The sequence below is a fragment of the Marmota flaviventris genome, chromosome 8, assembly GCF_047511675.1.
Source record: "Marmota flaviventris isolate mMarFla1 chromosome 8, mMarFla1.hap1, whole genome shotgun sequence".
In the NCBI taxonomy this organism is placed as follows: Eukaryota; Metazoa; Chordata; class Mammalia; order Rodentia; family Sciuridae; genus Marmota; species Marmota flaviventris.
This window is the reverse complement of record NC_092505.1, coordinates 41,398,490-41,416,385: the sequence shown is the minus strand read 5'-3', so window position 1 is coordinate 41,416,385 and position 17,896 is coordinate 41,398,490. Positions and strand designations below refer to the sequence as shown.

The window sequence follows — 17,896 nt, the reverse complement described above, 5'->3', positions numbered from 1 at the left end:
TGAGTTTTGTATTAGGCCTGATCAGTATTTACTTTGCAATATACTACCCTCTTTAGCAGCAACCTCATTCTGCCCCAACTATCCTGATACACACAAATACTAAATCAAGAGTGAAAGAGCTTACTTTTGTCCCCAAATAAAATATCTGACCACCGTAACTACTGATGGATTGATAACAAGCCTTCTCTCCAACCAAAGCCTGTTAAAAAAAAATGCACAAGGTAAAAATTACATGCATTATAAGGTTCATGAAGTTTCAAAGAATGACAATTACAGAGATATTTTAGGTCAACAGAGTCTCATCATAAGTGAGTGGGAAAAAAAATGTCAATCGATTGCCAGTGTGACAGTAGAAGTGACATAGAAAAGACAAAGTTCAAGAAATAATTCTCTGCTTACATAAATAGCCTGCTTATTTTTCCAGAATTATGTGAGAAAGGGAAAAAACATGCCAAACTGTAAACATAAACTGTTACGCCCTATGTCTTACCGGGTGGCAGGTAGTCACTACTTCTGGAAAGGAATGGGACTGACTAGAAATGGTACCTCCAAGTTCTTTGAAATACATATTACATAAAACACAAGAGGAAACAGGAAGACAAAACAGCATAGTATGTGGGAGTCAGCACAGCAAGCAAAATAGTAAAGCTCATTAAATCTGAGTCATAAACTTTGGCTCTGCCACTTACTGGGTATGACATTAACAAATTTCAAAACTCTTGACATTGTTTTCCCATCTCTGAAAAACTCTGCACATTTTATGAGGCTTAAATGTTAATATTCATAAATGTGCCAAAATATATGTGGTCAATACCAGATACCTATGACGTTTCTAACTTTTTTATTTGGGGAACTTAAAATGTATATAAAAGTAGAAAGAATAATAATCAATCTCTAATTGTATTCATTAATCAGCTTCATCATGATCAACTCATCACCAAACTTGTCTCAGCTATTTTTCTACCACTGCAACATAATATAATACTGAAGTGAATTATTCTCAATATCTCATTGATAAAAATTATTACATATTTTTTAAAAATGAGTCCTTTTAACATAATTGCAATACCATTAACATACTTTTAAAAAGAAATCATCATTCCTCAATATCAAATATCCAGTCAGTGTTTGGATTTCAAATTGTCTAGTAAATGTTGAGATTTTTATTTTTTGTTTTTGTACATTTCATCTGTCTGAATCAAGATCCAAACAAAGTTCACATATTAGAGCTAGTGACTCTTAAGTCTCTTTTAATCTGTATGTTCTGCCTTCATTTTCTCAAATCTTTATTTCCTTGAAGTTTTTTGTTGTTGTTGTTTGTTGTTTGTAAAAGCTAGAATATTTACTCTACAGTTTTCTACTACTTGGATTTTGCTGACTGCATTCCCATGGAACCATTTAACACGTTCCTCTGTCTTCTATATTTTCTGTAGAGAAGGCTTAGACAGATCATGATTTTGTTCGTTTGATTTTTTTATTGTTACCACTTTAAGTATGATGTTAGTTGCCCTTGATTATGAGGATGAAGAAGTCCTCCTCCCCTTTTTTCTTGTTGTTACCCAGGGGTGCTTTACCACTGAGCTATATCTCTAGTCCTTTTTATTTTTCATTTTGAGACAGGGTGTTGCTAAATTGTGGAGTCACTACATTGCTAAGGCTGACCATGAACCTGCAGCAAGAGAATATTGGTCTACAGTGTTCTTTTTTACGTCTTTGGTTTTATTATCAGAATTAACCTAGCCTCATAAAATGAGTTAAGTATACCCTTCTCCTCCATTTTCTAAAGACTTTTGTGTTGAACTGGTATTACTCCTTCCTTAAGTGTTCAATTAGACTTTACCAGTGAAGTAACATGGGCATGAAGTTTCTTTATAGGAAGATTTAATTACAAAATTAAGCCAGGAGTATGGTAGCAAATACCTGTAATCTCAGTTACTTGGAAAGTAGAAGCTAAAGAATTGCAAATTCTAGACCAACCCGGGCAAATTAACAAGATCCTGTCTCAAAATAAAAAAAAAAAAAAAAAAGGGGGGGGGGGGTGAGTTCAGTGCTTGCCTAAGATGGCAAGACCTTGGGTTCAATCCCTAGTATCACCTCTGGAAAAAAAAAAAGAAAAAAGAAAAAAATTTCAAAATTAATTTCTTTAATAGATGAATGGCACTTAAATTTTCTATTTATTTTTGAGTCAGCTTTGCCCATTTATGTCTTTCAAGGAAATTTTTCATTTCAGATAAAGTTGTTGCATTTACTGGCATAAGGTTATGCATATTTCCATTTTAATATTTATACAATCTACGGTGATATCATTTTTCTCCTAATATTGATTATCTGGCTCTTCTTTTTTCTTGATTAGTCTCACTTGAGATTTATCAATTTAATTCATCTTTCAAAGAAATCAGTTTGGTTTAGTTGATTTTCTCTACTGCTTGTCCTTTTTTGACTTCTTTATTTGATCTTTATTATTTCTTCCTTCAATTTACTTTATTTTACTTTTTTTATTTCTTTAATTAAGGTAGAAATTTAAATCACTGATTTGATATCTTTCTTCTCTCCTAATATAAGTACTTACTGCTGTAATTTACTCTCCCAAATTGATTTAAGACTGGGGAAGTAGCTCAGTGAGAGAGCGCTTGCCTAACATACATGACGCCCTGAGTTGGATCCCCAAAACTGCCCTCCCCTACAAAAAAAAAAAAAAAAAAAATCCTTCAATTAATTATAAACCACAAATTTCAATGTCATAATTTTATTTTCATTCAGTTAAAAATATTTTCTATTTTTCTTTGTGATATTCTTTAACTACCAAATATTAGGATGGTCTCCAGATTTACCCTGATAATACCATCTTTTCTGATATGTGGAATTTGTTTTATGGCACACCACATAATCTATTCAAATGCTAGTGCACTTGAAAAATTTTGCAGTTGGGTATGATATTCTACAAATGTCAGCTAAGTCAAGTCATTAATCATGTTTCCCCTCCCCCCTAGTTTTATATACTTGGTGATTTTCTGTCTATTAATTTCTACTTATTCTATTAATTTTAAAATAGAAATTTTAAAATTTCCCATTATAAATATGGATTGTCTGTTTCTCCTCTCGGTTCCCTAAGTTATTCTTTCATATGTTTTGCAGTTCTTTAAAGGGTGCTGAAACTTTAAAGATCCTTATGTCTTCTTGATTAAATTGAATCTCTTATACAATTTGGAAATTTCTGTTTACTGTTGACAATATTTCTTCCTCTGAAATCTACTTAGTCTCATTTTCTATTCTTTTAATTGATGGATGTTTATGGATAGATAAAATACAGGTTTAATGTAGAAGGGTTTTATAGATAGCATATCCATTGTATATTTTTTCCTAGTCTGATAATCTCTGCCCTTTACTTGAAATATCTGGATCCACTGGCATTCTCAGTAATTATTATATGTTTGTGTTTAGATATATTAATTAACTGATTTTTAATTGTGCTTTTTCTCATATATATATTTCTTTGAATTTCTTTAATTTTTATTTTGTTATATATGACAATAGAATGCATTACAATTCATATTACATATAGAGCACAATTTTTCATATCTCTGATTATACACAAAGTACAGTCACACCAATCATGTTCTCATACATGTATTTGCGGTAATAATGTCCATCTCATTCTATCGTCTTTTCTACCCCCATGCCTGCTCCGTTCCCCTCCCTCCCCTTTGCCCTACCTAGAATTCATATAATCATCCTATGCCCTCCACCACCACATTATGAATCAGCGAAAACATTTGGCATTTGTTTTTTGGCAGGGATTGGCTAACTTCACTTAGCATTATATTCTCCAACTCTATCCATTTACCTGCAAATGCCATGATTTTATTCTCTTTTAATGCTCAATAATATTCCATTATTTATATATATATCACATTTTCTTTATCCATTCATCTACTGAAGGGCATCTAGGTTGGTTCCACAGTTTAGCTACTGTGAATTATGTTGCTATAAACATTGATGTAGTTGTATTCCTGTAGTATGCTGTTTTTAGTCCTTTGGGTATACACCAAGGAATGGGATAGCTGGGTCAAATGGTGGTTCCATTCCCAGTTTTACAAGGATTCTCCATATTGCTTTCCATGTTGGCTGCACTAATTTGCAGTACCATCAGCAATGTATGAGTGTGCCTTTTTCCCCATATCCTCGCTAACACTATTGTTATTTGTGTTCTTAATAGCTGCCATTCTGATTGGAGTGAGATGAAATCTTAAGAGTTGTTTTGATTTGCATTTCTCTAATTGCTAGAGATGTTGAACATTTTTTCATATGTTTATTAATTGTATATCTTCTTCTGAGAAGTGTCTGTTCGGTTCCTTGGCCCATTTATTGATTACATTAGTTGTTTATTTGGTGTTAAGATTTTTGAGTTCTTTATATATCCTAGAGATTAGTGCTCTATTTGACATGCCTGTGGTAAAAATTTGTTCCCAAATTGTAGGCTCTTTATTCACCTCACTGATTGTCTCTTTTGCTAAGAAGATTTTTAATTTGAATTCACCCCATTTATTGATTCTTTACACTATAGGAGTCTTATTAAGGAAGTTGGGGCCTAGTCTGATATGATGAAGATTTGGGGCTACTTCTTCTAATAGACACAGTATCTCTGGTTTAATTCCTATATTCTTGATATACTTCGAGTTTTGTGCATGGTGAGAGATAGGGGTTTAATTTCATTTTGTTGCATATGGATTTCCAGTTTTCCCAGTACCATTTGTTAAAGAGGCTATCTTTTCTCTAATGTAAGTTTATAGCGCCTTTGTCTAATATAACTGTAATTATGTGGGTTAGTCTGTGTGTCCTCTATTCTGTACCATTGGTCTCCCACTCTATTTTGGTGACAATACCATATTGTTTTTGTTATTATTGCTCTGTAGTATAGTTTAAGGTCTGTTATAGTGATGCCACCTGCCTCACTCTTATTGCTAAGGATTGCTTTAGCTATTCTGGGTCTCTTATTTTTCCAGATGAATTTCATAACCGCTTTTTTTTATTTCTTTAAGTAATATCATTGGGATTTTGATCAGAATTACATTAAATCTGTATAGTGCTTTTGGTAGTATGGTCATTTTGATAATATTAATTCTAACTATTCAAAAACAAGGTAGATCTTTCCATCTTCTAAGATCTTCTTTGATTTCTTTCTTTAAGGTTTTGTAGTTTTCATTGTACAGATCTTTCACCTCTTTTGTTGATTCCAAGTTTTTTTTTTTTTTTTTTTTTGGGGGGGGGCTATTGTAAATGGGGTAGTTTTCCTCGTTTCCCTTTCAGAGGATTTCTCATCGATATACAGAAATGCCTCTGATTTATGAATGTTGATTTTGTATCCTGTTACTTTGCTGAATTCATTTACTAGTTCTAGAAGTTTTCTGGTGGAGTTTTTTGGGTCTTCTAGGTATACAATCTTGTCATCAGTTTGAGTTCTTCTTTACCTATCTGTATCCCTTTAATTTCTTTTATTTGTCTAATTGTTCTGGCCAATGTTTAAAGAACTATGTTAAACAGTAGTGGTGAAAGAGGGCATTCCTGTCTTGTTCTGGTTTTTAGAGGGAATGCTTTCAATTTTTCTCCATTTAGAATGATGTTGGCCTGAGGCTTAGCATAGATAGCTTTTACGATGTTGAGATCTGCTCCTGTGATCCCTAGTTTTTCTAGTGTTTTGAACATGAAGGGGTGATGTATTTTATCAAATTTATTTTTTTGCATCTATTGAGATCATATGGTTCTTATCTTTAAGTCTATTGCTGTGATGAATTACATTTATTGATTTCCGTATGTTGAACCAAAATTGCATCCCTGGGATGAACCCCACTTGATCATGGTGTACTATCTTTTTGATATGTTTTTGTATTTGATTTGCCAGAATTTTATTGAGAATTTTTGCATCTATGTTCATTAGAGATATTGCTCTGAAGTTTTCTTTCTTTGATGTGTCTTTGCCTGGTTTTGGAATCGGGTGATATTTCTATTTCCTGAAATAAACTGAAGAGTATTGGTATTAGTTCTTCTCTAAAGGTCTTGTAGAACTCGGCTATGTACCCATCTGGTCCTGGGCTTTTCTTGGTTGGTAGGCTTCTGATGGTGTCTTCTATTTTATCACTTGAAATTGATCTGTTTAAATTGTGTATATCATCCTGATTCAATTTGGGCAAATCATATGACTCTAGAAATTTGTTGATACCTTTGATATTTTCTTTTTTATTGGAGTACAAGTTTTCAAAATAATTTCTAATTACCTTCTGTATTTTTGTAGTGTCTGTTGTGATATTACCTTTCTCATCACATATGTAATTTGAGATTTCACTCTCCTCTTCATTAGCATAACTAAGGGTCTGTCAATTTTATTTATTTTTTCAAAGAACTAACTTTTTGTTTTGTGAATTTTTTCAATTGTTTGTTTTGTTTCAATTTCATTGATTTCAGCTGATTTTAATTATTTCCTATCTTCTACTGTTATTAGTGTTGATTTGTTCTTCGTTTTCTAGGACTTCAAAATGTAATGTTAAGTCATTTATTTTGTTGACTTTTTTCTTCTTTTAAGGAATGAACTCCATGCAATGAGGCTTCATAGTGTCCCAGAGATTTCAATATATTGAATCTGTGTTATCATTTCACCTCTAAGAATTTTTTTAATCTTCTTGGTATCTCTTGCAACCCATTGTTCATTCAGTAACATACTATTTAGTCTCCAGGTGTTGGAGTAGCTTCTATTTTTTATTTTATCATTGATTTCTAACTTCATTCCATTATGATCTGATAGAGTACAGGGTAGAATCTCTACGTTTTTGTATTTGCTAAGAGTTGCTTTGTGGCATAAAAATGGTCTATTTTAGAGAAGAATCCATGTACTGCTGAGAAGAAAGTGTACTCGCTTGTTGAAGGATGAAATATTCTATATATGTCACGTAAGTCTAAGTAGTTGATTGTATTATTGAGTTCTATAGTTTCTTTGTTCAGCTTTTGTTTGAAGATCTATCCAGTGGTGAAAGAGGTCTGTTAAAGTCACCAAAAATTATTGTGTTGTGCTCTATTTGACTCTTGAACTTGAGAAGAGTTTGATGAATGTAGACGCTCCATTGTTTGGGGCATATATATTTATTATGGTTATGTCTTGTTGATGAATGTCTTGAATTACATATAGGTCTCCCCCTATATGTAATCTGATTCCTCTCCCTTAAGCAGTATGAAATATCTTCTTCATCCCTTTTGATTAACTTTGGCTTGAAGTCTACTTTATTTGATATGAGGATGGAAACCCCTGTTTGCTTCCACAGTCCATGTGAGTGGTATAATTTTTCCCAACCTTTCATTTTCAGTCTGTGGATGTCTCTTCCTATGACATGAGTCTCTTTGAGGCAGCATATTCTTGGGTCTTTTTATTTCATTCAAATCTGCCAGTCTGTCTTTTAATTGGTGAGTTTAGGCCATTAACATTCGGGGTGATTATTGAGACATGATTTGTATTCCCAGATATTTTTGTTTATTTTTGGTATTTCACTTGACTTGATTTCCCCTTTGATTAGTTTTTCCTTTAGTGTAATACCTCCCTTTGCTGATTTTCATTGTTGTTTTTCAATTCCTCTTCATGGAATATTTTGCTGAGGATGTTCTGTAGTCAGGCTTTCTAGTTGTAAATTCTTTTAGCTTTTTTTTTATCATGGAAGGTTTTTATTTCATTGTCAAATCTAAAGCTTAATTTTGTTGGATATAAGATTCTTGGTTGGCATCCATTTTCTTTCAGAGCTTGATATATGCAGTTCCAGGGTCTCCTGGCTTTGAGGGTCTGGGCTGAAAAATCTGCTGAGATACAAATCAATCTCCCCGCTATGTGTGATCCGATTCTTCTCTCTTGCAGTCTTAAGGATTCTATCCTTATTCTGTATGCTAGGCATTTTCATTATAATGTGCCTTGGTATAGATCTGTTGTAATTTTGTACATTTGATATCCCATAAGCCTCTTGTATTTGATTTTCCCATTCATTCTTTGGGAAATTTTCTGATATTATCTTATTGAAGAGATTGTGCATTCCTTTGGTTTGAAACTCTGTGCCTTCCTCTATCCCAATAAATCTTAGACTTGATCTTTTGATGCTATCCCATAATTCTTGGATGTTCTGCTCATGGTTCCTTACCATCTTCACTGTATGGTCAACTTTATTTTGCAGACTGTATACTTTGTCTTCATTATCTGACATTCTGTCTTCCAAGTGATCTAGTCGTATCCAAGTGATCCTGTTGGTGAGGCTTTCTATTGAGTTTTTTATTTGGTTTATTGTTTCCTTCATTTCAAGGATTTCTGATATTTTTTTTTCAGAATCTCTCTTTCTTGAAATAATCTTTTGCTACCTGTATTTGTTCCCTTATTCTTTGTCAGTAAGATCAATGGATGCCTGTATTTGCTCCCTTATCTGTTTATTGGTGTCACCAATGGTTGCCTGTATTTGTGTTCCTATCTCTTCATTGGAGTGATCAATTTTGCCTGTATTTACTCATTTAGGTCATTCTTTAATTCACAGATCATTTCAATTATAAACATTATGAACCCCTTCTGTGACATTTTATCAACTGCACTGACCATGGTCCTGTTATTATAGTATCCTGGTTTGTTTGGGCACTTTCCTCCCTTGTTTTTTCATGTTGTCTATGTGATTTCCTTACTTGCAGTGTGGATCTGAGGTATTACAGTTTCTACCCTATAATCATGTAGTAACTGTGCAGATTATCTGTATCTCACCTTGGTATTGGGCTTCCAAACCCTGCTGGTGTCCCAGGGTGGATGCTACTACAACTATAAGTGGTGGTAGCAATAGCAGGAGGTAACTTGAGATAGCAGTGGAGGTGCCCCAAGACGGATGCAACGTCTTTCAGAGATGGGGCTGAGGCTGGGCACAGTGGTTCATGCCTGTAATCCCAGCTACTCGGGAGGCTGAGACAGGAGAATCAAGAGTTCAAAGCCAGCCTCAGCAATCATGAGGTGCTAAGCAACTCAGTGAAATCCTGTCTCTAAATAAAATACAAAATAGGGCTGGGGATGTGGCTCAGAGATTGATTGCCCCTGAATTCAATCCCTGGTACAAAAAAAAAAAAAAAAATGAGGCTGAAAGGGTGGTCCTTACACTGGCTTTGGGATGCCTGCTCCAAGATGCAGCTGCTTCTAGGCCCTGTCTGTTGTGCCAAGGTAGAGGCTACTGCATTGGGAAGGCCATGGGGATGGCTGCAGTGTCTCAAGATGGAAGTGGATTAGACCTAGGCTCTCAGGTGGGGAGTGCAGGGGGCGGACCCAAGCTTACCCTGGGCCCTTCTCCTGTGCAGATCAGAGAGGCGGATCTGGGCCGAGCCTGAGCTCTGGCAGGTATCTCTTGAATATCTTTTTACATCACATTTTGTCATTGCTATCAACTTATATTTTTAGTGACTGCTCTACAGTTTACAATATATAACTTCAACTTATCTCAATCGACTTTTAAATAACACTATATTATTTGATGAATACTGTAAGAACCTTACAATGATGCCCTTACATCCCCTACTCCCTGCTACCATGTACTATTTACGTCATATATATGACATTTATGTATAATAAACCTCACAACACATTTTTGTTTTAATCAGTCAACTGCTTTTGTTAAACAACAGTACTGAGGTACAATTTATATGCCATAAATTTTGATCAATAGATATACAACTCAATGATTTCTTAAATTAACAACTGTTCAATCAACACCAAAATCCAGCTTAAGAATATTTTAATCATTCCACAAAAATCCTTATACTTCTTTGAAGTCAATCTCAATTCTTACCCCCACTAATCACTAATATATCTATGTCTGTCTCTTTAAATTTGCCTTTTCTGGACATGTAGATAAGTAGAAGCAAACAATATATAATCTTCCCATATGCCTTCTTTCACTTTAATATAGCATTAGGGGTGGGGGGTCGTGTTACCAGGGACTGAACTCAGAAGCACTTGAACACTGAGCCACATCTCCAGCCCTATTTTGTATTTTATTTAGAGACAGGGTCTCACTGAGTAGCTTAGTGCCTCACTTTTGCTGAGGCTGGCTTTGAACTCGTCATCCTCCTCCTCAGCCTCCCTAGCTGCTGGGATTACAGGCAAGCACCACTGCACCCAGCACTTCATCCTTTTTAACTGTGGAAACTATTCTATTATATGGCTGTGGCACATTTTTTGTACCCATTTACCAGTTGGTGGATACTGAATTGTTTCCACTTTGGGGCTACCAAGAATAATGCTTCCATCTGCAAGTTTCTCTGTGAGTATGTTTCCAATTCTCCCAGTATTAGAATTCTAGGTCAGATTATAATTCTATGTTTAATTTTTTTTTTAAGGAATTGCCAAAGTATCCTCCACAGCATTTGCATCATTTCACATTTCCACCAACAGTGCATGAGGGTTCCAATATCTCCATATCCTTGCCAACTTGTTATTGTCTTCTGTTTAAAAAAAAATTATTAAAGCCATCCTAGTAGATCTGAAGTGGTATCTCATTGTGGTTTTGATTTGCATTTCCATAATGACTAATGATGGTGAGCACTTTTACACATGCTTGTTCATTGTGTATCTTCTGTGGAGACTGATACAGATTGGCAGATGAAAAATCTGCTCTCAAACTCACTGCTCCTCTGCGTTTGATGTCTTTTTTTCCTCTGGCCACTTTAAAATTTTTCTCTTATTACTCATTTTGATCAGATTATATAGCTTTCTATTTCTCTTGTGTTTGGGTTCACTGAACTGAAGTTTTTCACAAGTAGTTCTTCCAATTTTTTCTCTTTTCAGTGAGTCCAACTACAATGTATTAGGCTACTTTATGTTGTCTCATAGCTCACTAATACTTTTTAAAATATTTAACTCTCTGTATTTCATTTTGGATAATTTCTACTACTCTTATTTTTAAGTTCATGAATTTTTTATCCTGCAATGTCTAACCTGCCATTAATCCCTTTTAGTGCATTTCTTTTTTTTTTTTTTTGGTCTTACACACTATAGTTTTCATTTCTAGAAGTCATATTAGCATCTTTTTAAAGACAGCCTAGGTCTCTAACATTTTGGACACATGGGACATAAAAACTTCCTAAAATTGTAAACCCATTCAAGAAGCTCAGCATATCCTTGACTGATAATTCTAATATCTATGTCAGGTCTGAGTTACTTTTGATTGATTTTTTGTCCTATTATAGATTGTATTTTTCTTCCTCTTTCCATACTTAGTAATCTCTAACTGAAGGACAGAAATTGTGAATTTACCTTATTGGATTGTGGAGATTTCTGTATTCTGTCAATAGTCTTGTGCTTTGTTCTGGGGATGGTTACGTTACTTGGAAACAGTTTGATCCTTTCTGATTTTGCTTTTAAGATTTGTTAGTGGAGGCCCATAGAGCATTTACTTTAGTCCTAATTCCCCACTACTGAGGTAAGATGCCTTTAGAGACTCTATCCAGTGCTCTGTGAATGATGAAGCTCCCCATTCTAACTCATGTTACAAGAACTACATTCGGTCCTGATTGAGCACTAGATACAGTTCCTTCAAAACATTTCCAGTGCTTTCCCCATCCTTGGGTATTATCTTCAAACGCATTTGCTGATCAGAAGTCTGCTAAATACTCAAGGGAAATTCTTTGATAGGATTCTCCTCTCTGGTATGCTACACTGCAAACTCAGTTCACCTTTATCTTCCCGCAGTTTCAGCTCTGTTTCCTCAACTCATGGAGTCCTCTAGGCTCCAGATGAGCTCCTCCTCCCTGAGACACAGCCCAGAGATATTCAGGTTTGGAAGCTAGGGCAATCACAGAGCTCACATCATTTGTTCTCTCTTTTGTCAGACATTGCCATGTCTTGAGAACTACAGTTTCTTTTTTTTTTCCCACAGTTATTGTTATTATTATTATTACTTTTGATTATCTTAGAGAAGAGAGTAAATCCAATCCCCATTAGTCCATCTTGGCTAAAAGTTCAAGTTCAAAGTGTGAAAGAAAATACCTATTTCAGTTGGTAATTATTATTACCTTAGTGAATCCTATTGCACTATCATTTCTTATTCTGGATTTTCTTGGTTTTTAAATTGTAGGACTGGGGGCTGGAGTTGTGGCTCAGTGGTAGAGCGCTTGCCTAGCATGTGTGAGGCACTGGGTTCAATTCTCAGCATCACATATTAAAAAAATAGATAAATAAAGGCCCATCAATAACAAATAAAAATATTTTTTAAAATTGTGGAACTGGAACACCCATATATATATATATGTGTGTGTATACATATATATACATTCATAATATATACATGCATACATATATATATATTGCTTTGAAGTTAAAAGAAATTTAAGCAATGCCTATATATCATGCTACAGATTTTCATTAAATATGATCGTCATTACTACTTCTTTCAAGAAATCACCCAGGAAAGTCTTACATCAGTCTATTTTTCTTATTTAAAGATTAATGGTAGGAAACATGAGATCATGATTCAAAGTGAGTTAACTATAAACTACTTATATAAACTGCTTAAGGCTGTAACTGTAGTTGCCTATAATAAGAGTAAAATTAATACTAAGATCATAAATTTTGTGTTATTTTCCCCTCTTTAAGGTCCTATACTTCATCTACCACCTGCCCTAAAAGAATTTTCTTTCTCTGAAAGCCATCTGTGCTTTTCAATACCTACCACTACCATTTCTGGTCAAGTCTCGTAGGCCACTTGTCCCTTAAATGTACCAGGCTTATTGTTACCAAATTGAACTTCCTAAAATATTTTGATTTTATCAATTCAAATTAAGTCATGTACAAGGACAAATTCTCAATTTCACTCACTTTTCAGTATAAAAGTTAATAACTCTTTGGTATTAAGTTAAATTAATGACATATCTGAAGAAAAAATAACAGGTTTGGCTCACATCCTGATATCTACAAATACCTCCACACCCATTTATTTCCAGCTAGTGGCTTTCAAAGAAACACCTCAAGACAGGAAAATAGTCCCCATAACTTCCTATTTCTTTAACAAAACAACAAAACACCAAGTTTATCAAAGTAAGTAACACTAAAATAATGGATTACCCTTACCAAAGCCTGGCTGACATTTCCACCAGTGGCAAGTGACTTGAAATGGCTGCTGTTATATACCAATTGAACTTCTGAGATCTCCACTGTTTCCAGTTCTTCTTGTGTCTGCCGATCAATCACATGCAATTTCTCTACACTGTCTAAGAGCACAACTGTACGAGAGTTTATCCACTGCAATTTAAGCACACAACAAAATAAAAGTGAGGTCCAGCCCACATCATCATTCAGGAGAAGAAAGTCTGGCCATTCAGCTAAATTACATCGAGGACTTTATCTATTTAATAACTTAAAACATGGTAACACAATCATGGCAAGAACTATTCAGTAACAGTCCAGAGAAAAATAGTACTGAATTTTCACAGTGCTAAAATAACACTTTAATAGTGTAAAAGATGACTGACTAAAGGCTATAATAGATTACAGAATATATGGGATTTTATAAGTTTTGTTTAAAGTGGATTGGCACAAATGACTTCAGTGCAATGACAAACTTCACATTTCTGATTTTTATATTAATTAAACAAAAGAGAAAATTTAGCTTCATAAACCTACCTGGTCAGAGGATGATTGCTAGCACTGAAGCAATGCATATTTTAACACAGAAGCTTTTGAAACATATGATTCCTTCTAAAACTCCCTAAAAATTAAGGGAGAGTTGTCTTTCTATTATTTTGTATCCTCTGAATTTTCTTTAATAAACACCATTGTAATTTAAATAATACTAAATTAATAATTTTAAAAATCTTATCTGGGCACAGTGATGCATGCCTATCCCAGCAGTTCAGGAGGCTGAGGCAGGATGATCACAGATGAAAGCCAATCTCAGCAAAAGCAAAGTGCTATGCATATCAGTGAGACTCTGTCTCTAAACAAAATAGGGCTGGAGATGTGGCTCAGTGGTCAAGTGACCCTGAGTTCAATCCCTGGTACTAAAAAGAGAAAAAAAAAAAAAAGAAATCTTAACAATACCATTTTGATAAATTTCTTGAGTTATGTGTAAAATAAGATTTCTTATTTTCAAAAAGAAAATTAGAAAGCACAATCCTTCTCCAAGAAATAAATGAAATCTTAAAATCTGCTCAATCAGAATTATCAAGTAGAACAAAGTGTTTACACTGATATATTTGTATAACCTATTCCATTTATTAGATTATTTGCATAATGCCATATCAAAGAAAACTAAATTGAAAATGGGTTTTCTTTTAGCATATGCTACAGTTATGGCCGATCACTGTAGAGTAGCCACTAAAAGGTCCCTCATCTCAATCTTTGTCAGACAAAGGAAATTTGATAAGCAAAATGTTTACAAAGAATTCTTAAAAGGTATTCTCTTGATTAATTTGAAAAACAAAGTATCTTCTAGGAAAGACACTCTACCCTTATACAACCTTAAATCGGTGCTAGATTTTAGGTACTTTAAAGGGTCACCTGGCTAAAAGAAAGAGAAAATCACAGAAAGAATTAAGTTTAGACATTATTCCTGCAATCAACCCCACAACTGCAAATATTGACAGTGTTGTAAACAGTCCTTTTAAAGGTCATTTATAAAATAATATAGTTAATGGTCACATCGTGGATCTGCCAAAGGACAAATGAAATCACCAACTGACCTACTATTGAAAGAATGGCTACTTGTGATTGTGAAAAAATTTACAGTTACATACTCATAGGAAGATGTTTAAAACATTGTATTTCAATCATCTTAAACAGAAGTGATGATCATGAATTCTACAAAATTGTGTTAGATGATTCAACAGGGTTTTGGGTGATAAGAAAGACAATGATGTATTACAAAAATCTGAACAAAGTTACTTCACAAAACACGTGTGGAAAAAAATATTACAGGTTAAATATCCCTTATATGGAATATTTAGGGCAAGAAGTGTTTTGGATTCATTTGGGAATTTGAAATATTTACATATATAATGAGATATCTTGTAAAAGGGACCCAAATCTAAATATGAAATTCACTTATGTTTCATATACACATAGCCTGAAGGTAATTTTATACAATATTTTTGGCATACCTGCATTTTTAACTAAAACCTGTCACATGATGTCAAGTGTAGAATTTTCCACCTGTGCCATCAAATTGGCACTCAAAAAGTTTGGGGCTTTAGAACATTTCAGTTTGCAGATTTTCAGATTAAGGATGCTCGACCTTATTTCTAAATCAATAGTTTATGAGTGAGTTCAAAATGTAAAGTGGGACGGGCCCAATGGTCCCTGTATGTAGTCCCAGAACTTAGGAAGCTGAGGCAAGAGGATCACTTCAACCCAGGAGTTCAAGATCACTCTGAGGAACATAGTAAGACCTGTCTCAAAACAATAAAAGCAAGGCACAGAAGTATAAGCCTGTAGTCCCAGTTACTTGGGAGGCTGAGGAAGGATTGCTTAAGCCTACGAATTTGAGACGTGCTTAAGCAAGACTCTGTCTCTGGGGGTAAAAAATGCAATATGCAATTAAATTAATAAGTCATACATCATAAAAAACATATATATTTCATCTGTATCCTGAAAATTATACATTACAAAACTGGAGGGAAAAACAATTTTATTAGTCTTTTTATTGGAAAAATGAGGTTTTCCCTTATATTCAGGGCTGCCTATATTCATGCATGTACAGAATATTTCAATGGACATCAGATACTGATGTCCTAAAAACAAAAGTAATGAAATAAAAAATACTGTAATTCCACTATTCTCAAAATTAATACACTAATACACTAAAAACTAATACACTTGAAAAATAAAAAAATAAAATTTGATAAAAAAAAGATAGCTTTTTAAAAAAAAAAAAAAAAAAACAACCAAGATGTCATTCAGAACTGAGATATAAGGTATAGAGAGAACTCAGTAGAGTTTTTAACCACAAGAATAGTAATTTAATCTCCTAAACTCATTAGGACAAGCTCAGAAATACAAAAGTGTGTTCACAGAGAAAGTGGGGCAATAATCCTAAAGAAAGTCATCTAAATACTTCTGAACCCAGACTTCTCTTTGAATTAATCAAGACATCAAAGAAAAATTGCCTGGTCTTGTGTGTTCAGCAAAACATCAGGCCAAAAGGCAATAATTATGTGGCATCATTCAATATAAGCAGGATTTCACTTCTGCCTGTATGTATATGATCCTTCTGTTCAAGGAAGAACTCCTATTAGCTTTAATACACCATGTATTCAAAATAATTGCATGAAATCAATGGGGGCATTCAGTTTGAATGATACTCACAGTAAAGTTGATGAGGTCGTAGTATAGGTGAAGGTGCTTTTGTTTAGTCACATGTATGGCTCCAGATTCATCTCTCTTAACCTGATGATGAAATGAAAACAACCTAAACATCAGTTATTGTTTGAAGTATTTAATTATATACTACCTAGAGTATGATTCCCATTCAATAAAGACAAGCCCCAAATATTGATAATTAGAGAAACCAGTACATAAATTTAGAAAAATCATTTGCTCTGTGATCTGTACCAAAACTCAAGGAATGTCTGGTTAGTGGTCTAGCTGTCAGTGTTGCCAAATGCTATAATATGATTTTTATTCTGTCATAACTCAAAGTAACCTAAATCCATCACATCAATAATTGTATATAGCTAGAAAATAAGATGGGATTGGTGACATGTGTAAAGCCAAACAAATGTTTATTAAAAAAAAAAAGGCAACAGAAGCTAAAAGTAACAAATATGTATTTTTCTAAACTATAATAATATTATAGTTCACACAACCCAAAATTTCCCAAAAGAACTCTAGTATCAATATTTTATTTCTATGTGTGCGTGTGTGTGTGTGTGTGTATATATATATATACACACACACACACACGCACACACACACATACATACTCTGTAATCCTCAACCATCCTCATAATTTGCTTTCTCCACTTCTGCTCCAAGGTAACAGAATCGTGAAGAAGAAAAATAAAGCAAAAGATAACCTGGCCACCTGGAATTCACAACATTCAATTCAACCTGTTTTTCTTGAATGCTTCCACAGTAGTGTGCTAGATGTCTTTTAAGTCTCAATTGCTCTTTGCCTCCTAGTCCCACCACTTGCAGTGTTGGCTTCATTTATTACCTTAAAAAAAACTGAAATCACTTAATGTGGGCCCTTCATACAGTCATCTTTACTTCACTAAATTACCTGCCCCAGGTGAAACAACGTTCTGGTAAAATGATCATATGCTGCATATGATGAAAGTGCATATGATAAACTAGAAACATCAACACCCACATTGCCTATTCCCCTAAGATTTTCCAAAGTCCTTGAAGATCACACTTTATCTGTAACACCTCTAACTCCTATCCCCTCCGTCACTGTTCAATGTTGCTCCTCCTTTGCTGGCACATTTAATCCTCCCCTTTTAAGGGCTCTTTTGCAGCTGGGGACATAGCTCAGTGGCAGATTGCTTGCCTAGCATGTGCAAAGCCCTGTTCAATCCCCAGCACCACACTCCCCCCAAAATATCTTAAGGGCCCTTTGCATTTGTTCTCAAATATGTTTCTGATTTCATCTTCAAATAAAAAATAAAACAATCCCCCCAAAACCCTGTCCTTGATTTATTCCTTACAGATAACTAACCAAACTCTTTCCTTTTACACTATGATTGTTTGAATTTGCTCTTCTAAAGACCCATTTCGTTAACAAGGCTCTACAATCTAGCTTCTATATCCATTCCACTTTTTCCAACTGAAAAAGTTCTTGATATGTCCAATGGTCTTCCCTTTGGTCTTCCTCTTCCTTTGCTTTACCACTTGCTCCCCAGCAGGATATAATGA

At 34.3% G+C, this 17,896-nt stretch overlaps 1 protein-coding gene across 1 annotated transcript in view; it reads right to left on the bottom strand.

The window, feature by feature from the left end:
- Vps8 (VPS8 subunit of CORVET complex) overlaps positions 1–17,896 on the bottom strand; it is a 252,940-nt gene that overhangs the window by 190,235 nt on the left and 44,809 nt on the right. Inside the window, exons 14-16 of the mRNA XM_027951524.2 lie at positions 16,346–16,426; positions 13,115–13,285; positions 125–199 (exon numbers count right to left, since the gene is read on the bottom strand). Of these exons, the coding sequence (XP_027807325.1) occupies positions 125–199; positions 13,115–13,285; positions 16,346–16,426 (327 nt within the window). The remainder of the gene's footprint in view (positions 1–124; positions 200–13,114; positions 13,286–16,345; positions 16,427–17,896) is intronic.